The sequence below is a fragment of the Tympanuchus pallidicinctus genome, unplaced genomic scaffold (genome assembly GCF_026119805.1).
Source record: "Tympanuchus pallidicinctus isolate F22 unplaced genomic scaffold, pur_lepc_1.0 scaffold3, whole genome shotgun sequence".
Classification (NCBI taxonomy): domain Eukaryota; kingdom Metazoa; phylum Chordata; class Aves; order Galliformes; family Phasianidae; genus Tympanuchus; species Tympanuchus pallidicinctus.
The window spans coordinates 24,619,052-24,646,526 of record NW_026294747.1 but is presented as its reverse complement, the minus strand read 5'-3'; the positions used below and the strand labels follow the sequence as shown (position 1 = coordinate 24,646,526).

General features: G+C 38.8%; 1 protein-coding gene across 2 annotated transcripts in view; it reads left to right on the top strand.

Moving 5' to 3' along the window:
- The first annotated feature begins 1,172 nt into the window (after positions 1-1,172).
- LOC128085740 (cytosolic phospholipase A2 epsilon-like) overlaps positions 1,173-27,475 on the top strand; it is a 39,330-nt gene continuing 13,027 nt past the window's right edge. Inside the window, exons 1-11 of one of the 2 annotated variants that reach the window (XM_052693516.1) lie at positions 1,173-1,297; positions 6,374-6,509; positions 7,200-7,301; positions 7,650-7,736; positions 13,251-13,326; positions 23,502-23,638; positions 24,405-24,533; positions 25,150-25,190; positions 25,739-25,781; positions 26,194-26,257; positions 27,189-27,358. In XM_052693516.1, coding sequence (XP_052549476.1) covers positions 1,200-1,297; positions 6,374-6,509; positions 7,200-7,301; positions 7,650-7,736; positions 13,251-13,326; positions 23,502-23,638; positions 24,405-24,533; positions 25,150-25,190; positions 25,739-25,781; positions 26,194-26,257; positions 27,189-27,358 — 1,083 coding nt within the window. In that variant the 5' untranslated portion in view covers positions 1,173-1,199. Of the gene's footprint in view, positions 1,298-6,373; positions 6,510-7,199; positions 7,302-7,649; positions 7,737-13,250; positions 13,327-17,623; positions 17,955-23,501; positions 23,639-24,404; positions 24,534-25,149; positions 25,191-25,738; positions 25,782-26,193; positions 26,258-27,188; positions 27,359-27,475 lie in introns of those variants that run through there. The other variant, XM_052693514.1, reaches the window with a different exon arrangement.

The window sequence follows — 27,475 nt, the reverse complement described above, 5'->3', positions numbered from 1 at the left end:
ATGTTAGGCTTTCAGCCAAAATTGTGAAATTAGGATAGCTCATATCATGCTACTGAGATTTCCTCAACTGCAGCAGGAGTAGTTACTTGTGCCTCTAAGACATCCAATTCACCTGGCCCACCTTTACCCTTCCCATTGATTTGCAGCATGTAGGTGGAATGCTGAGCTTCCAAAGCAATCAATCACACCTGTGTGGGTTTTTTTTGTCAACAGCTTGTCTAAACTTGCGGTTGTCCTGTATTTGCAGATATGTAAGAAATAACCTGTTTTCCTTTTCCCTCATATCTCTCTAACGTGATCTAATTGAGTAGGTTTCAGGCATTACACCACATAGGGTCAAAATATCAAAAGCACACGAGAGCTTCATGCAATAGCTGTTCAGAGAAACATCCACATGCTTTAGTAACATGTCGCTCCCCTACATTTATTACAATGGAGATTCAGCAATGCTTGCCCCTACCAATTTGTCTTTCTTTAATTTGTGTTTTCTTGATCTGAGAGTCATGCTTGTCTTTGATGTTGGTAAGTTTTAGCACAAATTCATTTTGCAATGACAATTTAAGTTAGCGTGTAATAGGATGTACTTACATAGTTACCTATCTCAATCTCCTGGAGCATGTTTCTTTCCTTACGCATTTCTCAAACACTTCCCTAAGATGTTGTGCAATTATTTCTTTAAAGACTTTCCAGACTGGAGCTGTTAACATAGTCAGATCTTTGTGATCAGCACTTTTTGTAACTAAGTGGCCACACTAGATTCCTTCAAAGGTTTGTATTTTGTTCAGCAGGAACATGTGGAATGACAGAAGGACTCCTTTGCATATCCGCTCCAAATTCTCTCATGTTTGGCTCCACAGCCAATTTTGGAGTCTTTTGGAAGATCCTGAGAAAAGGCTTTATTCTATTAACAGCTCTGTGGTATCACACATGTAGCATCACTGAGCGCACATCCCATGGGCAGCTGGCACAATGCATGGATGATGGATGGCAAAAAATGCAGGTGGAGTGTCCGTGTAACTCCCACCAGAGCCTGAGCATGTTAAATACTGCTTACATCACCTACCAGATGCCCTGGAAAGGATAGCTCTCCATGCTATTGGTCACAACATACTGTATATAGGGCAAGTTACTCTGTCAGGCACTCATCTTCAGATTGCACAATGGGTCACAGTGCTTGAAGTCAACATGGGAATGGAAAAATGGCTTCTGCACATGTGAAGAGATACAGGAGAGAGCTTCTGCAACAGCCAGCCTATTATCCTACAGGAAAGAGGACTGGGAATTTCAGCACTACAAGGTGGGCTGTAGTAAGTACATCATCAAATCCAATGCTTCCTTTTCCTCTTTAGCCTGCAGGTGGGACAGGAAATAAACCAGAGCTTAGCATCCTTGCCTCAACTATGACTTTCCTAATGATCTTATTTTACCATATCTTGTGTTTTCTCCTAGGCTGTGCCTAGGACTGACAGCCAGGGGAGGAGGGAGTTGAGTATTTTATAGCAGAATCTCTTGGCCTTTTTCTCTCCACTTGGTTCCTTAGGAGAGATTTCATTCCTTTGTAGTACTGCATAAGATGTAGGCTCTGATCTCACAGTGCACTGTCCTATCTTCTTCTGAAACATATCAAATTAGGAAAAGGTTTAGAAATTTTACCATACCAAAGCTTAAGCCTTTGCCATGTTGACAAAAGTTATCTCCTGATGTCTCTTAAATACTGCCTACATTGCTCTGGGCTGAGAAAGCTGTTGTGCTGAGGAAGTAAATGCATTCCTGCTGAGCAATGGCTTTGAGAAAATGCCTGAATTAGTGGCAATCTGTCACTTGCATTGAAAACTGTGATTCAGCCTAGGATTCTCAAACTAGTATCCCCATGGAAAAACATGTTTCTCTCTACATACTCAGCAAATGACACTGATGATCAACAGTTTTATGCATGGACTAAGTTCTTGTAAATGTACTTTACTTTCTGGAGCTAACTGAAGTGATGGCTGGCAATAAAAAGTTAACAATAGTACGTATTGTCTTCAAGAGGAGGAGACTCAAAGGCATATTCCCACCAATGCTCACTGGCTTTATTTGGATCCTCACTCAGTACTGAGCCACTATTAGGATGTTGAGATACAATTAACGTAACACAGCTGGAAATGTTTAGAAGCCAGTTATTTCACTGTAAATTGCTTTAGCTGTTCTAATCTCTTTTAAAAAGAGACTGTGGTGACACTGGTAAGGATCAGAATCATACCTAGCATATATCTTACAAGAAGACAAGCTAATTTAAGAATTTTCTGTATATGCACAGGTCTCCTACCAGTCAGATATACCAGAGAAGAGATTACTTTTTCCATATCAAAAAGCAGATTTTCAAGGATGTTGCAAACCTGATTTTCTACAAGTGTTTATTGAGAATGTTAAGAACTTTTCAATCTATTTATGAAATATTTGTGGGGTTTTTTTTGTTTTTTTTCTGAGTTTGGGAAAGTTGATAAGATATAAAAATAAATGTCTGTAACCCACATTCATCTAAAGAAGATCATACAGAGCTCTCCTAAAAGGATAATATTCCTAGTGGATGGAAAAATTCCTTTTTCCAGAGATCTAAATTAACTGTCCAAATACTCTCAGGTCATTTCTTTTTATCTCCTTATGAAATCATATTGTGGATAAGTATGTGTACATATACTTATGTATTCTTACAGAGAGAAATTTATTTTATTAAATAATGGATATATGGGTCACCAGGAGCAATAGTGTGCATTAGGCAGTTTCACAGCTCTGTCAGAACCTGACTGTCATTAATGGTATTTGGCATTGCTACACAGAGGTTTCTGTAATGTCTTGACTTTTGACATTAACTTGAATATTTTTGCTTTTTTTTTTTTAAGATTGGCCACCATATATTAATAATTTTGTCATGCCTGAAGGTTCATACTGCTAAGAATGGGAGCTGTCCCTTCCTGTATCCTGAGGGAGTAGAAAATGGCTGTTTCTAGTGAAGATAATCATCAGGAGTCAAACAGAAGGACTTTCAGAGAAGCTAGACCTTCCCTTTCTTCTTTGTTCAGAAAGTTTTTTTGGGAAACCTGAGGGGAACAAGAGGGGCTACTGACATTGCTAGGGTATGATACAAAAGAACAAATAGAGATGAGACGTAAGGGAAGTGTGTGAGCTGCAGAGGAGCTGGAAAGGATGGGAAAAAGGATGAAGGTTATTGGGAGAATGACTGAGGAAGGTCAAAAGAAAACTAATAGATCTAACAGATCTTTTATTTGCCCTTTTGCCATGGTTTTAATAATATTTGAATAATTAACTCTGATTCAATTCACATCTTTGAGCAGTAATGCTAAAATTGACCTAGCTCAGTCATTGGTTGTAGTTTTAAATTGGGCTGATAATCCTAGACACCATCAGACTATTCAGGAAAAAGGAAAAAATTATGTTAGAGGAGAAAGCTTCAAATGACAGTTACTTTGAAGCAGAGCAATGCTGGCTGCTCTGCATCTCACAAGTTCACCAGCTGATGAACAGGCCCTTGGGACTGCCATGAGTGTAGCTATCTAAGAGCATGATCCTTCCACTCCTCCAGCTGCACTAAGTCAGTCATCTGACTCCTGGAACTCTGCCTGAAAAGTGGTGAGTGCTTTACCTTTGGGTGGTTTAAACACTCCTTTCTGTACTTCCCTTTGTAATTCTACAATCTCTCCAGTCATGTCTCAAGTGGTGATGGAGCAGCTGTTGAACTTCCTCAGGCTGCAGTCTGAGTTGCTACAGATAAACAAACTTCACAATCCATTCTCAGTATTTCTGGCCATGAGCTGCTGCTGCACAGCTTGTGCTTAACTAACATCAGAATTGTCTCTGAGATGAGATGGGGACAGTATCTCAGAGGCTGTCCTATTTGTGGTCACAGGGAGCCTTAGGCTGAAATATGGAAGGCAGTTTGTGCTCAAGAAACATAGTGGTTTTGCAGAGGAGGCATTGCTTTTAGCATTTTCTGCTACAATCAGTATCACCAACCTATTCTTTATTATCAAGAGAATTTATGAAAAGATTTTTCATTTACATGCTAATAGACCTTTTGCCCAAGGGTGTTTTGCAGCTTCACATTGCAACACTCTGAGTTACGTGTTAACAACACAACCAGAGCTCCTCGGCATCAGATTCCCTCAGCACCAGTAGCTTTGGAAACCTTTAGCTATTCGGAAGTTAGTTGTTATGTACAACTTGAGCAATGAGGCTTCTCCAGTCAAAAGAGAGAGATGTGACCCATGTAGGTGCCTGCAGATGCCTGCTTTATTTTTCATTCAGAGCATAGAAAACCCAGACAATCGGCTCAGATTAGAAGTCTATCTTTAGATGACTGCACTTAGGTGAGGTAGAGCCTATTCTCAGTGTGTGTCCTGTGAGAAAGCCATCTTTGCCTCCAAAGGATTTGTCCTTCATAGTGAAAAGAAGTTTGAACTTTGAACTAATTTGAGAAATTCAATAATAGCACCATCTTTGAGTCAAAGGCATGTTTGGCTGCATCTGACGTGAGCTTAAAAAACAGGTATTTCATATCGGAAGGCCTGAGTCAGGAAAGAAGAGTTAGTCAACAAGCAACCCTTAGTCACGTTCCTATGGAAAAACCTGGAGGTTTTTCCCCTTCTCATTTCCTTTTGTCTTAAGAACCAAAGGTGCAGTCTGATACACGTAAATGTAAACCAGCTCTCAAGCAAAAGCCTCACCCATTTGCTACCACATATTGCAGAAACAAGACCTGGTCATAATAATCTATGCTGGGCACAATTGAGAAATTTTCACTAACATCGCAGTACCTCCATCCAGATAGTGCAGTTCTGCTGTGCTCTTCAATCAGGAATACAGATAGGCTGTAGTAGAACAAATAAATACATTTTTTTAAAGTGCGCTTTTGTATGCACATTTGTTTTTCTCCAATTCTCCAAATTGTCTCTGGCCATCATTCTTACAGGGGAAAAGTAAGGCAGAAATTTATTTATTTGCTTATTAGAGGTATGTATGTGCTTGTACTGAACAAAGCTTGAGCCAAAGAGTGGGAGAGGCTTTTGACCACTGCTTTGGAAAGCTTCCATGGAACAGCTTATGACTGTACTTTGTTTATAACTGTAGTTTATCTGGTTTCGATCAAGCAGTTCCCAATCCATCAGAACATTTCAATATGATGAAAGTGAGAAAGGAAGTTCATAGCAAACCTTTCCCCTGAATGACGTGATTAAAAAAAAAAAATTAAGAATATATTTAAAATGATTATTTAATAAAAATACATAAACACATATCAAAAGTGGAATGATAAATTGTACCTAAGAAATCAATTTTTGCAACTATGGAATACTGCAAAATATCTATATGGAATATCTTAACTTGTTCTCCTTGTAACACCAGCTTTTCATCTAATTCTTTTGTGCATATAGGAAGTGAATGCAACGAGACCAATGGAAGTGACTGGGTTTGTGTCTAGTTTCTGTCAGCCATGTTCTTGTACAACACTCATTATGACTGTCAGGAATGACTGTGATTTCATCCTTATGCCAGTGTCTAACAGGAAGCATCATGCTTTGTCACCCTATTAATCTCAAATCCTTTCATAAGCTCTAATTTTAATCATTTGGGAGGATTTTCAATACAAATGCATGTATGCCTAATGACGCTTGCATAATGGATTAGAAAATTTAATCACTAAGCTTCCTCAAGGTGTGCTTAACAGATGTAGATCCTCACTAAACATGAGGTTGATAAAATGAAGAAGTTGAGTCCATTAAGCTCTAGAAATTCTAACAGTGCTCAGCTGGATGCTGATTTGAATGCATTTGCTCAGAAATCTGAACATTTATTTCTTTGTTTCAAAAGGAAATGACAATACTGAACAAAAGAAAAATACAGCAACCAGCTTTCCTTAATTGCTTGAGTTTTTTTAAATGTTTCAATGCTTTTCAAGGTGAAATATTTAATCTCATTTACATTTTCTTAGATGCATTTTGTATTAAGTGTGAAAAGCAGATATAAGAGGCATTTGAAATGGAAATGTGATACATTATGTTTTAGGGATTTAGGCTTATCAAACTTCTCCGTTCTTTCAAAGTGGACTACTATAAGAAACAACCAACCAACCCCCCCTAAAAATATCACACCCAAAAAAAAGGCCCACCAAAAAAATACCATGTTCAGAAATAATGATGCAGTAATGCTCGTTAGTGGAAAAATGTTCCTTCCAAAAAATTCCTAGTATCTTCCTACACACACAGTTTCTGTGATGATCTTTCCTGTCTCCTCCAGTTCATGTCCTGAGGACTGTGCTTTCCCACACTGTCCTTAAGTGTATATGTTCTCATAACACGTTCTTTCTTGTGTCTTCCAGAGCTCTGTACCTCCCCAGGTCTGCATTTCATCTCAGCTCCAATCCACAGGATCACAGACTGAATCTGTTCCTCCTGGTTAGTTCCTCTCTGCCCTATCCCAGAGGGAATGAGGAACCTCTGTTGGGTAAAGGAGGGGCAAAAGATTGGAACTGTGTAATATGGGAGAGATGTGTGAGGAACAAGGAAGAAAAACAGTGCTTAATTCAAGTGGGTTGAGAGGGCAAGTCTTTCTAGAGGATCTGTCGCTAGAACTTCATCCTGTGCCTTGTAGGTAGTTTGGTAACAGGAATCCACAGCTCACTGGTGATCATTTGTGTAAATCTTTAAAAAACGAGTTGCTATGTGAAATATATTGGCAATCAAGAAGTTCCTTAGCATTTTTTAATCCAAAGAGATTGCTGCCTTTGGTGGACTCCTCTCCCACCATGACACTTATGAAAGAGGTGGTGCATAGAATTTGTCTGGGGCTTTGCATGAAGACAGTAGGCAGATGTGTCTCTTAGGATGGTACTGTAATCACTTTTAGATTATTACTGTAAGGTGTTCTCTCACATGCCACAAGGTCATCATCAATCAGATTAATGCTTTTAGTACAAGTTTGCAGGCCCCCAGGTAAAAGTGCCTTGGTCTTATCAGGCTCTGTTCAGTCACAAGAGCTGCAGATGTATGTTCGCACCTTACAACAGACTTACTCTTAGGACAAGTAATGTGGGTTGGGAAATTTTCCTGCTTCAGAAATCATGGAGGGGTGGAGCTCTGACTCAAGGTAATAAAACACCTGTTCAGCAACTTCTGACACTCTTCAAGACTGTAAATATGTTTCAGAAGACACTGGCAACTGTGGAACCTAATATTAGGGTGCCATTTGCAGCACCCATTTTCAATGCAGCAGTGATCTCGATGGCATCAACATCTGCCTTATCTCAGGTAAGTGGAAAACAGAATGAAGCTGGCAGGTGACTCTGAGAGTTTGATTCAGATTTGTCCCCAAAATAGAGACAGCTCAAGTCCACCCAAATCCATAGGTTATAAATATTCAAGAAAAGAAGATATTCTTCCTTGGATATTTGCAGCTGTGGAGTCAATAGCTTTCCATACAGAGCAGGAACAGCTGCCACTTTCCTGGCACGTTCCTCCTTTCCAAAGGTGATGCAAACAATGAGGCAGCACAAATTGCCCATTACACATTGCAATTCAACACTGAGAAGCCGAAAGAAGAGGGAAAAAACTGATCTTTGCTCTCTTTTTCATCCTTTGTCCTCCTTCTCTCAACAGCATCCCAGCAGCAAATCAAGCCCATTGCAAAATGAAGGACAAAAATGGATGGTGCAGGATACAGAGCAGAGCTATGTTGATGCTGAGGTACCAACCAGAACAAACAAATTATGTGTGGGACAAAACCACACATGAGAAGGTCATGACCTTCTTTTTTCCTTTATTGTCTTCTGAGTTTTATATACTTAGAAAAAGACATTTCATAGGAGAAAACTTTCTTTACGTGAAACATCTGTATTCCTTTGTTGGTTTTCTTTTTCTTTTTTCATTCTATTATTTTATCCATTTATACAAAGTTTTTAAAGTTTTTATTCCTTACTGAAATTTCTTATGGGAAATGTACTTAATTTGCTGTTAAAACAGGACTGAGTTTGGCTTCTTTTAATGCTGTCCATCTCTATTTATTTTAATAGAGTTTTAGATCTGAATGAATGGAGAATGTTGCCTGTGTCAGCAAGTCAGAATGTAGCTGATGGTGATAAGTTTGGGCTCGTTTTGTACACTGTGCATGCTGCAACAAAAGGAGAACATCTCTAGCAATTTTAGAAAGGCCAGTAACAGGAGTTGTATTCGCACTGAACATAGGCCAGTTGTATCAGTGATGATTTTCCTCTCTTTCTTTGATTAGCTTGTAGCTGACTGTACTTTTGCCAAGTTGTTTCAAAGTAAAACAGGATGGTTCCAAACAAAATGCTAGCTTTTGTTTGATGATATCGTAAGTGGGGTGTGATTCAATGCCTGCAGCTCGTAGGAAACCTGTGTGTTTAATTCTTGTTTTGTGTGATCAGAACTCCAGATCAATAAAAAATATAAGCATTGCTTTGTTTTTCTTCAGGTGTATCATAAAAAGATTGAAGCCTCTCTTGCTAGTAGCATTTTGACATTTCCTACAGGTGGAAATTAGAGTATAAAAATAGTGTCTAACTATCACTACGGTGTCAAATTCAACATAAAGGACAAAGTAGCATAAACGAAACTGAATTGTTGAGACTTTCTGTGTATTTACATATATTAAAGCTCAGAAAGGGAACGCTCTAAAGCAGGAAAAGGATCTATTGAGCAGTGCAATGGCCCAATAGTGGTAGCATTTCTTTAGTGGCTAACTGCATTTATACTGATGTTGTTTTTTGGTTTAAAAGGCTCCTGGCTAAAGGCATCCAACCCTATTTTAGCACTAATGTAGTTATACATGTGTATAAAGATTGTTAGAATTTAGCACATTTCTGAATCTATGTAAAGCAACGTTAAAATGAAATTGTATGGCCATAAGCCCTGGCATACAGGGGACATGGGGGTTCCTTTCTAATGCTTTAATTCATAGTCCTTGTCATAGTTTCTTCTTATCAAATCCATCGAAAGTTCTCTTTTGCACTCCAAAAGTGTTTAACAAGAAAGGTGTTCTCAAGTCACTCTATTTGCCTTCTGGCTCTTGAGCATGTCTTCTCTCCTCTGTAATAAAGCTTGGCAGAAAATTGGCATTAAAGGCTTGTGTGAGCTGCCCAATTTCTGCTTCTTAAGTATTGGGTTTCCTAGGCAGCTTTCAGCCATTCCCTTGATCTTTGTAACCCATAGTTTGCCATCTAGGAGAGGAAGATGACAGTAAGTAGAAAGTTATTACAAAGGACAACATACTTTTCTTAATGTTAATGCTCAAATATTTGCCCAATTATTTGCTTTATTTTGAGAGGACTTTGTGTAACTGTGTGATGAATTGAATATATACTGGACTGGGATTAGAAAATCATGCCCATGGGCTGCTGCATGGAGGTTTGCTGTGTCACCTATCTAAAGTGCAAAGTCAAAAATTCCCACTGCTAAATTATCTGGAAAAAGTATCAACTTTATAAACCTGCCCCTTCAGCTTTTAAAATGGATGAGAACAACTAGAGTATAACTCTTTGCCTGTTTCTGGGAGTCCTGAGTTGTCAGTTTGCCTTCTAGCACCTTAGTCATGAATACAGGAAAGATGAAACATGCTGAAAAGATCATAAATAAGTATGAGTAAGCCAGTCCATAATAACAGCAAATCTAGTAAATTTATCGCTATGATCTGTTAGTGAATTGTCCTTCTCATACATCTACAGTGTAATTCATTCAAAAAATGCTACAATTAAATGACAAATTACCAGACTAAAAAAACTTAGTTGTTGGCTCATCTTCTGTAAATGCACTGAAAATTTAAAGAATAATGCAGGCAAACATAATCTCAGCTCAAGTATTAGCAGTGAACAGGAAGCTTGACCAAGATATTCTGCCAGACATTAAATCATAAATCAAAAAGAATTAGGAGAATATTCATCGCTTTTTAACTTATGTGATACTCATAAAGTGGTGTGCATCCCTTAATGGTTTGCTACAAAACTATAAAAGTAATTATGACATTATTTTCAAGACCCCCATTGTCTATCCATTTGAAAAAAACCTTACCTCTTCCATAGGTAGCAATAAGTCTTTAAGGAAGGCTGCTCCATCTGCCCGTCACCATCTCTTTGTAAGGATGGGTTCAAAGATTTAGTGTTTGCAGATTTATCTTTATTAGAGAAGACTGCAAGAGGATTTGCCCATCTGTGACTGTGGATACTCAGACTTTGGTTAACACTTTCTTCAGCCTACATATCAGAAATATTCTTGGCTTAATATGAAATATTGTACAGAAGATGGCTGTTTATGATAATTAGTCACCCATGGATAGTTGATTATATTACAAACTCCCTGAATGAATCTTTTTTTTTTTCTCTTTTAATTTAACACAAATGATCCTCATCAGTAGTAACACGCTTCTCATGTAGTTTGTTGGCATTGCTGTTGCATTATCACAATGAACTGATGACTAGAGGGAAAAGTGGATTAGTTGCATGATTTCCATTGAAGTATCAGGATCTTGAGCTTCAGTTATAAGATGTTTTGCTCTTGGAGTTTTCTGGAGCAGCATTTCTGTCTGGCATTTGGCCAACAGAAAAGTATTATGTGGAGTAATTTTTCATTAACTTTCATCTATAAGGAAGATAAGTCCCCCTTTCATTTGTCTCAGATTTATTTAGTAATTTATAGCTTAATAGTTAGCAGTTCTCTTCAGAGATATTTGTGTTTCAAATTATGATGATGACGAAGATCACCGAATGTTGTTCCTCCTTTAATGCCCTGAGGAGAGGAGTGAAGATGTGCTCTAGAAATGCTGTTTTTTCTCCTCTTGCTTTTTCATGAAAGACCGATTTGAGAGATATGGACCTGAGTGTTACACATAGAACAGACTGAGAGCTGTGAAAATCCTTTTCTTACTGGTAGAAATATTGAATATAAAGACTAAGGCTTTCATTATTCCTTCAAATTTAAAGTAATCATTGTTCTATGGGACAGGATAGAACAGGAAGGGATTTTGTTTATCTAGTGAATAGACTCAAAGAGCAAGGCTCAAATTAAGGAAAACTCAATCATCATCTTTCCCTCCACTTGACTTGTCCTCCATGTCCTCTACCACCAGCATAATTGATTGCTTCTTCCAGGTTCATGTCACTAGCTCTTTCATCTTGTTAATTCCTTGGATTTCTTTTTTCTACCTGCTTCTTGAGGTCTTTGTTCTATTGATTGTATTTTGGGTATGCTCTGACTGACAAAACCTGTGCCTTGCTGTCTCATAGGACTGAGATTTCTCAGCCAATACAACAGAATTTTCTGTGATGAGGACCACCTGAGTCCTGTAAACTGTATTTCCAAGCACAGCTCATTGGCTTTTCTCTTATGCAGCACCAATCCAGAGCTCTCCTCCCAGGGAACAGCTCCATATGAAATAAGATGTTTAAACACTTGCATAATCTTTGACACTATCTGATCTATGTAGTATCTGACTGTTCTTCAACGAAATACCATATAAGTTTTATTGTTTTGTTTTCTTCTTAATATAATCCTCCCATGTGCTGGCTCTCTTATCAGTCTATCTTCATTTGTATTCACAATACAAGGTCCCTGCAAGGCATTCTTCATGTATTCTCTATTCTGCTCCACTGTAGTGGCATTCAGGAATGAGCGTATGACTGGTGCTTGATGTAGATGTGTCTTTGCACAGCTCACACTAGTTTTTGTTACTGTACTCTTAAGAAATCCTAGTAGTGTACATGCACCTCTAACAGCATTTGAAAACACAGGCTCTAGAATGCTGATTGAAGTACTGGTGCCACAAGTTTTCACTAGAGAAATTATTTCCTTTCACTCGTTCCTTCATTTCTCCTGAAATATATTTGCTGTTGTTTTGGGTTTTTTTAATTTGAAGACTATTTTTGAGAAGGATATGGACCAGACAAACCCAATTAGTCAGTAGGTTTCTTTAAAAACAAAGCAGGTTTAGGTAAGATGTCACAGGTTTTCCATTCTGATGACAAAGGAAGGCAAAGCAGTGATCTGCCATAGTGGTGGAGGCAGCCGTGTGGAGCTGGCACAACACAGATTCCAGTAATACTGAGATCTTACCTCCCTGCTTTAAAACAAACCGTCCTATAAAGTGACAAGTTGGTAATTTTCTATTTAGTTTTAGTATACATCCATCCAGAAGCTAAGTAAGCGCACATGCATCTTCTACTTCTTGTAGCCTGTTACAGAAAATGTGTTTGTTCAGAGCTTCATTTCCCTCTTGTTGCTGTGAGCGTGCTGATTCTGCACCTCAGCAAAAAGTATTAGAATTTTAAAAAGTCAGTTTACTGAAAACTTTCTGAAATCTTGCTTCCTGGCTATAAGCATAAGCTCATGGGCAAAGCCTTATGGTTATTTTAGGCACTGGTTAGCATTTGTATAATATTCATCAAATTATCAAGATTTTTTTTTTAAATCATGCTTGCCATTTCATAGAATAACTTTGTAGCTTGACTATTGCTGTGCTTTTTTTTTTTTTTTTAAATGACCTTCATGTCCTTTATAGAGATAGAAACAATTTGGGAGATTAAGTTGAATTTTATTATGATGAATTCTTCATGGTCCCATGCTTTACACACTTCAGCTGATGTGCTGTCTAGTATCACTGATTTCTTATACCTTGACCTTCTTAGCAGTCTTTGCCTTTAATCACAGTAGTAGTAGTCAATGAGTTTTCTCTTATTTCACTTTGTACTTTCTCCCTGTTGTTTTAATCAAGGTTTATCAGAAAATAGATAACAATTATTTCATCATCTTCTACCAGCACTCCTCCATTTTTACTTTAGATAATCTTTTCAAACTTCTAGTCATTAACTTTCATTAATTCATTAGCTCCCTGTTCTTATTGGTTTTTTTTGAAGTGACTTTACTAAGAATTACTCATCTGTTTGCCTTCCTCTATGACCTAAACTCCTCCTTGAAATCTGTCTGAGGGTAATTTACCCTCTACCTCTACTTTCCCATCCATCATTTTCTTCTACACTTTCTGTATGGATGCTTAGGTGATTGCAGACCAGTGACTGGTGAAGAAAGTGTACTTTCTTACTTACTGTATTGTTGTAAAAATTACAATTTTAAGAGATGGCTTCAGCAGAATCTGGATTCTTTCACTGTTTGATTGTCATTACAATACATATACCCAAATTTTAAAGCTCATCTCCTTTGTTAATTTTTTTTTTTTTTTTTTTTTTTTCCCAGCAGGAAGAAATATCAGCTTACTCCCTGCTCACTGTCAGAATCATAAAGATGACAAATGCTCATCAGGCAGACTTCTGTAAGTATCAGATTTTTCTTACTGACATTATACAGTTCTAAAATTACTGGATTCCCACTAGCACTAGCCACTATACAAATGCAAAACACAGAAGTCATACATGCTAAGAATACATATTAAATCCAAATTCTTTTGTAGTATATCTGTTTCCAATTTCAGGTGTTTCTTTTTTTTTTTTTTTTTGTTTTTTAATAAATAAATAAATTTGGCAACAGGTCAGTAGTGCCAGTTTGGGTATGAGTAAAACTCAACTGTCTCTCTGTGCTCATGTCCACTGTTTGGTTTCCACAAATGTTCAGCAAGCATCAATGAATATCAGTGGTGCCAATTTTTTTCTGCATGGAGGGATTCAGTGACACGCCTTTGCTTCATACACTCTTCCATGTCAGACAGTATTTTATCAGACTGCCCCTCTGCTATCATCTGTTCACTGCAGTGGACTACAGGCAAGAAGGTTCAGCCTCTACTGCTGTACCACCAACAACTGCCTCTGAAGTCCTGAGCCAACATAATAAAATAGGAGGCATTGCTTTCAAAGCAGCCCTCATACATCACTTTCCTGGTGTGTTGACTATTTCAGAGATGTGAAAACTTCTTCACACCTTTTTTAATACATAGGTGTTTGTATCACATATCAGTAAGAAATATGTAGAATACAGGGCTGAAATCCTTACTCTGTCACTCTTAACTGCTTGTTGGGATTCCTTACAGCACATACCAGAAGTTCAGTGGAGTTGTATAATTTGCATGTCCTGAGCATCATAACATCAGCCATATTGTTATGGATGTTTCTGACTCTGGTCACACACTGAAAGTTGTATAACAGGGGACCATAGTATGTAGTATGCATGTTACAGCTTACATGCAAAGTGTTCTGAAAAGGTGTGGTATTTACCTGGCACTCACCCTTAGTGGCTGCTCCATTTCCACAATATTTTTTCTCTGCATAATTTTCTTCTGACATTTCAGTGTGTGCCTCATGAACCTGGCAGGTTGCTAATAACCGCAGCCTTGTGTATCAGTTTATTATACTTTTCTTTCTTATCATGCTGTGCCTTTTCTTTGTTTCTGGGGGAGTTGCGCTGAGGTTCACTGATACCACAGCCTCTCCACTGCCCAGTGTCTCATATAATGTTACATCACTCTTCTGTATTCCTGATTTTTAACCTTTTTTTTTTTTCCCCCCGCAATCAGTAAGTATAAAATGTAATTTACAATTATGTTTGCACAGAGCAAGGTCTATTCTTTATCTTTGGTACTCCAAAATATGTTAGTTTCAGCAAAGCTGGTGCAATCCAGGACTAAGGGTCCTCCTGCTAAGGAGGCAGGTCATCAGAGAGTCTTTGAGGAAGGCTAAGGACTAGGTGGGGTGCCTTCTTGTTTTTCTCCAAGTGCTATTTGACTTCCACTGGATAATTCAGAGATGGCAACACTTTAATCACAAATATTCCCACTTGTTTTTAATTTTGTCTTCAATGGAAAAGTATTCTCAAAGACTTGTCACCATCTCTGTATATTTCACTGACTTTGGAGTTTTAAGAACACAGATATCACAGTTGTCAATTATCCATCCTAATGGAGAGAAATATTTGGTTCACGTAGTCTGTAATACTGAATTGCAGAGATTAGAAAAAATATCAGAGGACAGCAAAGAAGGTCAGTGCTGTTTCACAGCTATGAAACAGCATGACCTTACCACCATTCCTTTGAAGTGCTGTTTTAATTTCTTTTAGTATCACCTTTGATCTAGAATGGAAATGGAATGATAAGAATCATGATTCACCATGTTATGCAAAAGGATTGCATGAAATAAGATGACAGTATTCTCTCAGAAAATAGTTAAATGTTGTGACCTCATCCTCCATCTTCCAGCAGGATTTCACAAAAAATCCTGTGGAGTGAGATGCAGACATTTAGGAAATTCCTAATTTTCCTAACACCAAAACATACATCACTTGAGTAGGGATCAAGAATTGCGGGCTCTGTTTTTAGCTCAATGTATGGACTTCCTATGTACATGTAGGCAGATCACCTGAGCACTCTAGCTCTGCTTACCTCAGAACTTGTATTTTTAAAAAAAAAAATGTTCTCCCAGATATTTTGTCCATCTTCTCTGTTTAGGTTATGTGCACCTTTTGAAAGGCATGACCTATTACTATGTGTAGAGGGATCCTAATTTAAGATGCAAGACAAATCCTGGAAACAATGAGAAGCATCTCCAGATTCTTTTGTAAATTACTGGCAAACAAGGGTTGGGGCCAGTAGCTGAAGAAAAGGAACTTTTTCTGTCAGAAATTTCCCAGCTACTGTTGTGGCTTTGTGTGCATTCTTTAAGCAAATTGAAGTACAGTAAGCCATTTGCAGTTGAACACTGAAGGCAGAACAATATCAAAAAGGCCTTTGTTGAGTGAGCAGCAGCAATCTGCCTATGCTCACAAAGAAGTTGGAGTCTCCCAGGGAAAACTATATGCAACAATATAATCCCAATTCCTTGTGATTCATTGGGTCACATTCATTTGGATGTGATGCCAATGTTTTTTTGACTTAATGTTTCATTTTTTAAGTATTTGAAGCATCAGAAAACTAAAATAGCTACATATACTATTGTGTGCTGATGAGAATTAGAAAACGACATAGTTAATCTCAGCTCATGTTAGCAATATAATCTTTTTCCCTGGAAAATGGAGCAGTTGGTACAGGTGCCATTAAGTTTGAGATATCAATGGAAGGCTGACAATTTTTGTGATTGTCATTGCCAAATACCAAATCAAGGAACAAGGATCTACTTTCCAACCAAGTGCTGCAGGTTCTAGGACTTGCTTTTTCTGCCAGCATGCTGGCTTCCTTTCTAACTACATATGGTTATCAGTCTGCTCAAGTTTCTGTTCACCTCTGCTTAGATAAAGCATGTTCACTTTCCTTGATTTTCTCTCAATTCATTGCAAGTGTCATGCCAGGCCATTAGAGCTCTTATAATTTTCTTTGACTTGCCAAATCCTTGCTTCAGGGAATGCAACTTCCTATGTACTTCCACTGAGGTTCCTCACTACTGCATATACCAACTTGATCCTATGTTGTTTTTAAATGTGCATCTTGAGACCCGTGGGATGTGTGGGAGGGAGTCTTGGCTTATCTTGAGAGGTAGTGCTACACCTTCGCCCGTAGATAGCAAATGCTGATGGATCTGAGCAATCATTGTACCTGTTTACAAACAGAGACAAAATTAAAGCAGAAAAAAAACACCTCACTCCTCCTCGATGGGCCAATTAACCCTTTTAATACACCTGGTGTCACTCCACCACTTTTGTGGGCTCCTCAGCACTTAGGTAATTCTCAGCTCTGACTTTTGCTTCATACTTCACATGATGGTTTCTGGCTTGTCTCATCATGCAGATGCTCTTGACAGACCAGAGCTAATTAGTTTTCACTGTTCCTAGCTGACCCTTTTGTCAATTCATATAATGGGTTTGATTCAACTGCAGATTTCAGGCACTCCCTGATCTCACTGTGGGTATTAGAGAGGTACTAAGGTAAGAAAACTAAGATTCATCCTGTAGGTGCTCGTATTCATTAGCAGGTTCTGATATTCCTATCAGTTGCACTGGGGAGATGGTAGGCAGTTCAGGAAACAATACTGATGAAACTTGTGGGATCTTACAGCCAAGTATCTGCTTTGCATTACCTCCTCAGCCCAAAAGATGCAGACAGTCTTGAGTAAAAGAGTGACTTAACTTTTTCGGTTATTTGTGTGTTCACTTGCTCCTTTTCATCTGGAGTTTTGCAGGGCAGAGTGGAAACTTCAGGGACTGTGAAGGCACAAGCGCCACAGGCTTTCATAAATCTCACTGACTGACAGGAGGAATATCTGACCAGGACAGGGTGGTGGAGAAAACAGTGCATTAGCTCCTTTTCTCATTTCTAACACCCCCTGCAATGATTGCATTTGCCAGAAGGATAAGGAGAGGAGCACAGTAGCTCAGGTTCTCAATATTCTTATTTCTTTCCTTAAACAAGCCAGTTACTAAATGACCATGCAGAGCTGCACCATCGTTAGCATTTACTCCTTTTATGGTAGTCCCGACAACACACAACTGGCGTTACCCCACTCTTGTGGTCAAGCAAGTAATCAGTGAGAGGCTCTGCATGGTCTGACACATCTGAAGCTTCAGCATTAAAAAAGAGAAGAGCTGTTGTGCTGCAAGTGAAAGATGACCTCTCCCAGGTTTCTGGGTAATGCTAATGACATTATTTATTATGTGAAAAGGTGAAAACCTCATGGACTCCACTGGATCTCACATAATCCTAAGGAAAGATTTCTCTGTGTTGGATGGCTCTTTGATGTTATACTGTTGTAGATACTGAGTAATATAGTACATCAAGAGTTGATCTTTGCTGCTGAAGAACATATGTAGGCAAGTTAACACAGAAAAGGTGAAGAGAGCAGATGGGAAGTCTGGCCTAATGTAATCAGCCCCATTAGTGCTGGCTTGCTGCGATGCTGAATTTGAGCTGTGTCGCCTAATAAGAAGTTACTTGATGTTTTCTTCCCAGCAACAGCATCTTCTTTGCTGGGTGTTGTCCTACAAGTTACAGAGGCTATGGCTAGCCCCATGATATGGCTATTAGAGGTAGGCCAAAGTAAAGTCTTGGAAGGTTGAAACATGGGTGTGATATCAGATGTATTTTTGAATTGTACAAATTGGGTGCATGTGGAAGCTGGAACAGACTGTGGCTTTGTTAAATGTTTCTGGAGCTGGAAGTGAATCTGAGTTTTGCTTCAAATATGTACTGGAAGCTTTCTAAGCTGGAAGCATTCAGAACAATTATGCTTCTCTGTTTGGTCTTACGTTTGCTTTAGGATTTTCTGTTCATTTTTCACCTTTGCATGAAGGGAGACCTTTGAATCTTTTAAAAGAAAATCTCATATCTTTCTAGTTCTCATTGGTTTAAACAGCTACACAGGTTGTAGGGCTTGTTCACATGGGGACCCTGTCCATTCCTTGTAAAAGACATCTCTGATAACACAGTAAGGTCTTTGAGACTTCATCATTTCCACAAGCAATCTGCAAAGAGTAACACTGCATTTATAGATGAGATTAAAGGGAAGAGTTCAGTTCAAATCAGTTTTTAGGCAGATAATATTTGGAGGTAACTTCATAATGCTGTATTATGTTGGTGAAGGAAAACGACCCTGGAGACATCATCTGAAGACTGAGGAATAAGAGCAGCCCTTCTCCTCCTTTTAGGTGAAGTGAGGTAAACTCAGATTCAAGGGAAACCTGTCTGTGCAGGTAGAGAGGAATTCACTAGGAGAAAATTATATGTGTGTGTGTGTATATATATATAAAACTCTATATGTTTGGCATTATGAAGTGCTGTAACAGGATAGATGGGATTTTATAGTTTATGTTAATTGTTCTTAAAAGACTGGTTTTTCTCATATGGTTTGTTTTTCAGCGATGTCGTTTTTTTTTCTGAGAGACATAACTGACTGTGGCATGTGATTGTTAATTTTAGAAACATGCCAAAGGACTGTACTTTCATGGTGCAGCAAACAGTTGTTAATGGTTATGAATATCTGGTTTAAGTTCTGAATGTTTGTCCCATTTTTAGCTTGAGGACAGAGATGAGAAATAGTCCAACACAAAAGGAACAGTTCACAAAGTTGAAAATGGGATTAGGATATAAATGACACCTAGTAGTGACATACAAGAAGACCATGAACTCAGATATCTTAGTGTCTCCATAGAGTTACATTATATTATCAGGGAATGAGGTTGCCACATGTGCTGTGATGTAAGAGCCATGCATGGCATGAAATTGCTAATGATGCCCAGCAATACAGAGTTGCGTTAAAAGTAGAGCATGAAGAAAAAACAAATATAATTTCTTTTATTAGCTCCCAGGTAATAATGAATGAACTCGAAGATTTTTGCTTGCTCTTCCTTACTTTTTTTTTTTCCAGGGATAAGAGGGATCAAAGAAACTGGTTAATCATTTCAAGTTCTCCCACATAATAGGGTACAACAATCTTCATCAGACATCCTGCTATCCTGTTATTTTTATTGGTCTCCCTGTTTGCCTATCAAGTTGACTTCATATGAATTAATGACACTTCTACAGGAATATATAACATCAGTGTCACAGCATGAGGAATAGCTGATCCTGTATGTCAAGGAGAACATAGGAAATAGCAGGAATTTGATGGGAAACAACCCATCTTCCTATCAGTAGAGATTGTAGACAAGCTGTGGCACAAACATATGTGGCATGGTTTATTTCTCCACCGGAAGACGATATGCTTTGTCCTAATGGCCCCACCTCACCTCATCTTCAAGGTCAAAATCTCTTACTAACAATTATACATAATTTGTCTGTGATTAGCTAGGCTTGACATCATACCCAGAATTAGAGTGGCTGAGGGAGGAAGGTTCCTTCAGACATCAAGTCAAATCTTCTGATCAAAGCAGGATCAGGCTTTTCAGAGTGATGTTCAGATGACTTTGAAAGTCTCCACGAATGGAGACTCAACAATCTCTCTGGCCATCTTGTTTTGGTGTTTGACTACTCTCACAGTTATTGTTTCAGTTTTGTATTCTTAAACCTACCTTTCTGCTATGTTTAAATGGGATTTCCTGTATTTTGATTCGAGCCTATTGCCTCTTACATTTCACTGAGCACTGATGAGGAGAGTCTGACTCTTTCTCTTCTTGTTCCCATTGGGTATTTAGATTTATTGGTAAGGTCCTGTGGAGCCTTTTCTGTTACAAGCTGAAGAGTCCCAGCTGTTTCAGTCCTTCCACCTATATCAGATGCCTCCAGCCCCTGATTCTTTGTGACCTTCTGGTGTGCTCACTCCAGTGTGTTTGTCTCTTTCTTGTCCCAGAAATGGTCTCAGCACTCCTGATGTAGCCTTACAAGTGCAGAGTTGACAGAAAGTCAACCTTCCTCTACCTGTTGATAGTGCTCTTTCAAATGCATCCCAGGGGGCTGTTGGCGTTGTCAGCCATATTGCTGGCTTATGTTCCACCTGGTGTCCACCAGAATCCCTAGCTTCTTCTCTGCAGAGATTTCCCCAGTCATTTGGCCCCCAGCTTGTTCCGGTGTGTGACATTATTCCCATTTATGTGGAGGACCCGGCATTTCCCTTGATTAACTTCATGAGGTTCCAGCTGGCCTGATCTGTCAGGCACTCCTCCCAGTTCTGTATCATCTGTAAAATCCATACCATAACCCACATTGTTACTAAGATGCTAAACAATATTGGCCTCAGTGTTAGGCCGTGGGGTGCACCTCCAGTGGCTGGCTTCCAGCCATACTCTGTGCTGCTGATTACAATTCTTTGAGCCTGGCAGCTTAGCCTGTTTTTAATCAATTTCATTGCCTGTTTGTACAGCCTGTGCTTCCACAGTTTGACGAAGAACTGTCAATAGATCATTTTAAGTATATATCTGTGAAAGCAATGCTCATATGGAAAAATAATTTCAGCAAGTAAACTCAAGAAAAAGTTTTATCGAGGGAAACACTCCAACAAATCTGTAGATGAAAGGAAAAATAATTTCAGCAAGTAAACTCAAGAAAAAGTTTTATCGAGGGAAACACTCCAACAAATCTGTAGATGAAACAGTAACAAAAGAGATTCATAAATGCTGTGGCAGGTTATTCATGCTCATCACTTCTAGCATTGTCAGCTTTTTTCAGTTTTATCATGAGTCTTATCTTATGCACTGTATCGTTGAAAAGATAGAACATCTCTATTCTCATTTAGAAGAGATGGAAAGAACAGGCCTTTGCAGTTACAGCAAAAATATTGAAAAGTTCTTCCTGTATCTTATAGTAACCAGATATCAAAAAAGGAGAGAGTTTATGAGTCAGATCAGTGTAGCATTTTTGAAGTACGTTACATTGCATCTGCTTTGGTGATTCTGGGGGAAGATGGAGTCGTGTTTTTGGAATGCTTGGCATCGGGAGTGATAAGTGCATTAATAAGAGGAGGGAAAATCTAGATGGCCTGAAGTCATGTGGAGATCTAGGCTTCCTATTGAGAAACTGTAGATCGGAGCTGGTGATACCACATATCAGAATAAGTACTTCATAGCTTGGCAGGCCATCAGATGTTGCAGTGAGGGGAGTTATTTCAGTGTATCAGACAGATTGGTAATTACAGCCCTCCTATATAGTGTAAATAGAATCCTACATCAGTAGTTGCCAAAATCAAGATATTATCCTTTTGCTTCGATTATGTAAGAACCCACAACACTGAAATATTTCTTGTGGAATCACTTTCAAAGACAGAAAGGCAACTTAGATCCTTTGTGCAGAGTTTACTTGGTAGTATTAAGAAATTCCTTCAGATTCAATGTAAAGAGTTATCTGAAGGTCTCCCTGCCAGACAGTCATCACCCTCCAGGGTTATCCTACAACCCCTGACATGGCCTCTAGATTTCAAGTGACACTTTATATTTAGGCAAAAAAATTGCAAAGCAATATATCTGAGCACAGACACCAGAACTACCCCTCTTTTAACTTCTGACATGGTACATTTTGCCCATAATTCTGACTGTGTTGCAGACTGCTGGTGAGCACCTTGCACTGCTTGCCTGTGCTTCTCCTCCCACACTCTGTGGGTCTGCCAGCTTCAGTGGGCTGTGAGTGGTTTACAACATTTTATCAGCAGTCAGTGTTTTCACTGCATGCTTACAGAAAACAAGCATTAATGCTTTTGTCCATGGGGTAGGTAGTTTTAGTGATTGATCTGGGACCAGATTTCTCCCTTTCTCCGCTTTTCTCAGCAAAGCATATGTTTACAACAAGGGAAGGATCGGTTGTCTCTGGAAAAGTTATTGTTCAAGATCTCAGAATCTCTTTGGTGTTTACTTGGCTCATGATCTCTGGGGTTGGAATCCTTGTAGTAAATGCAAGTTCCTTCCCTTCATCTGCAAGTTGCAAAGCCTTTCTGCCTCTTCATTTTTCCTGAGGAGAGAGGTGGAGTAGGAAATGGCTTCCAGGTCTTTCAGCAAACACCAGGAAAGGATCCCCGGCTTCCTATTGACATACCGAAGGAACAATTGTACTGCTAGTAGATCTTTCCCTTCCTACCCCACCTAAGGAGACAATACTCAAGATGGGTGGGATAATTAACTTTTCTGTCGTGGAAGGTTAATGCGTGCCAGATAATTATTATCTGAATCGGACTCAAACCCTGATTTTTTTAAGATTTCTTATGGAATTAAATTGCAGACATGGAAATGAGAATTTGAAAAAACTAGTTTCTAGATCATATCCTCATCTTGTTAATATTTTTTTTCCATACGTAAGGGTTGCATATAAAAATGTTAAGAGCACATACAATCTTGCACATAGCAGTTATGAAGCAAAGTAGGTCAGCATTAAAAAAAATGCTAGGATTAAGTATGCTCCTGTTATGTTTGTTAGCCCCTATAACCTCCCCTGTAACCTCCCACCTTTCTTGGTTAGTTCCTTTACTGGGGTTGGTACCTTCTTCTCTTGCTATTTCCTTGTTTCAGCTGAAATTCATTTCTTTGCTTACTGCTCATGCCAGTCTGGCATATTTGGTGCTGCCACCCTCAGAGGTCTGGCTGAATGAGCTATGGACCACTATTACCATGGAGACAACTTATATCCAGTTTTTCTTGTTGTCTCTTCTCTGTGCATCATGGAGTCTGAGGCTGAGATGTGTGGAGCATAGGGATTTTTGCTGCTGAGATCTAGCAAACACTTGAAAGTATTTAGTTTGCCATAAGGTAATAGCATGGTCAAATACAGGCAGATTTCTATGTGGCAAATTTCTTCTCCTGCAAATGACCAGGGAGCTGAAAAAAATATTGATAAGGGACAATATAAGGCTTCTGGCTGCTTATATTGTTATATCACTGGCTAGGACTGTATTTAAGTATATAACTATTATATAGTTTTGTGCGTAACTATTTGGGGCATTGTGCATAACTATTTGGATTCTCTGCTTATTAAAACAGTGTTGCAAGGAACAAGTTATCTTTATCTAGCTGTATGATTCCTATCTTCTTGCATCAGCCTGTGGATATGAGAAAGAACTGGCCATCTCTTATCCATGTTCAAACTACAGAGCACTTATGTGCTTCCATCTTTTGTGCTGTGGTTGCTTTACCAGACATTTTGTGCCTATGTCTCTATAGTAAGCCAGTCTGATTGCTACGTGAGTCTCTGGTTGCCAACTGCTTCAGATGAGAAATTCCAAACAAAAACCATCAAGAACTGCAGAGATCCTGTGTGGAATGAAACTTTCTACTTCTGGATACAGAGAAAAGTCAAGGTACCCAGAGCTCTCATCTCATCTGTATGCAGTTTCTTTTGGTTTAAACCAAAACAGGATGTCAATACTTCTAATGCCTATCTGAGTTTATGTAAAGTTCTAGCAAGCTGAAGTGAACATCTTTGGCTTTTGCTACTTCCTTCCTCACGGCTGCTTTTTGTTTGTAGCCTGAGCTGCTTGCAGAAGGCTGAGAAAACCAATGGCAGAGTGACGTTACAGAGAAACAATGAAGTAAATCTACAAAGCAGCCTTAGAGCAGAGAGGACAGGAAATAAATGCATATCAAAGCCAAGAAGCTATTACATTCTGGTATAATTAATTTTTTAATCTAGTTTAGTACTGCTAATTACACTATTCTCAATGAACACTGCAGTTTGAAGGTGGAAAGCCCAGGAACAGCGCAAAAAGCCGGACTTGAAAGTTACTAATAATGAAGTGACCTTTACTGCTTCTGTTGATATGGGACAATATAGTACTAATGGTTATCTGTGTTACTTCCTAAAATATTGTGCTTGGTGAGTTACTTTTAAGCAGAAATAATGTCCAAAAAGAAATCTCATTTCAGCCTTAATTGATAAGGCTAGAAACTTTTTCTTATAAAAGCAGATTACACCGATTTTTCTTACTCTGGTGCCAATTTGTCATCAACGCTTTTCTATTTATTTCCTCTCTCCAAAGCTGATGCTGAGCATGGGATATTTGCACAATGTTATATTTATTGAGGACATGCTAACAAATTGTACATTTTTTTAATTTCTTTTTACAGAATATTCTAGAAATGACTGTTTCTGATGATGACATCTTTCGTGATGATGACCATGCTATTGTTCTTTTTGATGTAGCTAAAATCTCCCTTGGGAAAAGAGTGATGGTGGCATTCCCATTGAATTCACAGGTAAGAAAGCAGTCAGAAGTTTAACCAGAAGGGAAAAAGCATAAATGTCTTGAGGTACTAGATTTGATGTCTTGTACCACCAGAACCATGGCAAAATTTCTTAAAATCTTGATAACTGTGCATTAATGGCAAAATTTTCTGTCTTCTCAAATTGCTGTTGGTTTCATCTGGCGCAGATTCTGATCAAGTGCCCAAGTCCCAGAACAAATGAAATTTTAGGGAAGCTTTGAACTTAACTGACAGAAAATGACAGTTTATCTAATCTTAACACAGATTATAAAAACCAAAACAATTCAAGGGCACGATATCCCATGACAGTTTTCTAAACTTCAAGTTTTAGAATGTTGTTCTCAACATAGGGAAGCTAGCAATTAAGAAGTTGTGAAAAATGAAGGTTTTGTAAACATCCTTTGCTCTGCTAGTACAACTGAGATCACCCTTTCCTTAGAGAAGAAAAAGCTGTATCTGTCCTTTAATGCTGACAACAGCAAGCAAGAAACAGAATATTGTTGTTTAATAAAGCATAAAGAAACTGTGCTTGCACAAAGAAAGGCTACATTTGCAAACCTCTGCACATGCTGACTGAGAATATCTTTTTTTTTTCATTCATTTTCAGGGGAGTCAGGAGCTGGAAGTTGAGTTTCTCTTGGAGAACATGTGAGTAAAACCCCATTATTATGGAAGCAGCAGCTCAAAGAGAGATTCACTGATGCAGGGAACTGTTCTGTATGCTCTGTCTCACCTCAATAGCAAGTTTCCCTTTCTCCAAGCTCGATGTGTGCATCAGCAGATCACTATAAGAAAAAAAATGCCACAGCGTGGAGAATAAGTTCATGATTTTAATTCTACAACATTCTTTTGAAATTGTTATTTATGTGGTTTGGAGGTGACTTTCAGAAGCTGGTGATATGCACTGCAGTAAGTCTATGGGCTCTCTTGGATGGCTCATGGCTGAGGATAATATTGCTACCCAATCTGGGGCATACCTGTAGTACTAAGTTTGTTACAAGCACTTCCCAGGTGCTTTATTGCAATTGAATCATTTTTGCTCTGTAAGCTATGTGGCATCTAGTGAAAATGAAGCATATTTTTACAAACAATAGAAAGGAGCAAGTAAAACCAAAATCTCTCAGAGAAGTACATCTCGTTTAAAAAAAAATCCAGATGATATGATTTATAAAATACATGTTATTTTTGTTTTCTAGCCAGGATCATGCTGAAACCATCATCACAAATGGGGCAGTAGTGGTAAAACATAAAACATTATTTGTTTTGTTTTCTTGCCTTCTTGCCTTCCTTGTTCCTTCCTTCCCTTAGCTGACTTGACAGTAGTGAGAGAAACAATGTAAGTCTTCATTCTTTGGTGACACTTCTATCAGGAGGTTTGTTAGAGGAGGCCAACACAGTTCTAGAGGAGCCTTTAGACTGCTGCCATTTTCTTTTGTTTTTTCTGCATCCATAAAATATTACAACTCACTTAGCATAGCACCATCTTACCATATGATAGTGATAGTTAATTCTCTTTCACTGGGTCTATCAGAATTCTTCAGCATGTTTAACCCACACATTCAAGCAATGATCCTTCCAACATCTGCCAGCACTGGTGTTGAGATGGCTGGATCAGTAACCTAATTCCCTGTCCTGGTCATGTCTGTTACAGTGCCGTGAGCTGGCCTGCTTGGAAGTTGAGTTTGACAGCAGGGTGAAAAAAAAACAGTTTGCAGGTAAGCTTCCTAGTTCTTTAACTATTAGTGATTTTTACTCTCTCTAACAATACCTAGAAATTGCACCAGCTGAATACTAAAGCTTTAACTGACCACATCTAAGGAAATTTGTAAAATCTTTCTAGTAGAGAATGCTGCTTGTTCTGCAGCAGGTGCAGGTTCGAAGTTCTGACTGCTCAGAGAGCCTTGTGCCAGATGAGAAATGATGTAAGGTGCCTGCATGGGAAGTATCTAAAGCCCAAGATAAGATGCTAAAAACCCCTGCTGTACTATTGCTAACTCCTGAAGAATCTTACCTCCTTCAGTATGATAGTCCCTGGCCTTAAATTTCCTCAGGACCTGTGGCAGATTGACTTGTGCACACGCACAGAAACACCTCATTTTTTGCAGGGGTTAGCCACTCAGCAGCTGGCTCACGCCTGACCCCGGTCAAGAACCAGAATCTAGGAGTTCCTCTGCCCACCTCCCATGAGGGGCTGCATCTGGTACGCAACCTCAGAACATGCACAACACACTCCAGCAGAATTAGCTGAACTCTTTGGATAAATATGGCCAACTACTGCAGAGTCAGATGTTATTTCAGGGGACTGAGAACTTTTGTTGCTCATTGTTTGGCCAAATGTGAAAACATCTTATAGCACGAGGTACCTGGTGGCACTTAATGTGATCATGGCGCTGCAATAGAAAAACAGCTGTCTAAAACTTGCTGGCATTCATATCACACCCATAGCTGCCTTTTTGTTCATTGTATTATAACAACACAATGACCTGTAGTGTGTGCTTGGATCACTTTCAGATGTCAGCTTTCCAGGTACATAGGGAGAGGAGAAGGGGATTTTTTGAAAATTGCTTTTTTTTGCTTCCTTTTCCCCTTTTCTCTTTACTTACAATTAAAAGTAACTACTCTATGCGTTTTATGTCATTGTTTTAGAGAATGAGCTAACGTTTACAGTGAGAGGATCATTTGAAGAAACGCAGAGAGTTTCACTGGGCTCTGGCTCCCGTACCCCTCTCCCAGATCCCACTCTCTTCCACTATGCCAAATACAAGCAACCCTCATTGGATGTTGCACTCACAAAGAAGAGGAGGATTCCCAGCTTTGTACGTTAACCCCTGAACATGGTAGTCAACATGTCAGACAGACCTATGAACTGACCTTTATATGTGAGTAGGCAACAAGAGAAGAAAATTTCTGTCTTAACCAAAAGGACCTCCATG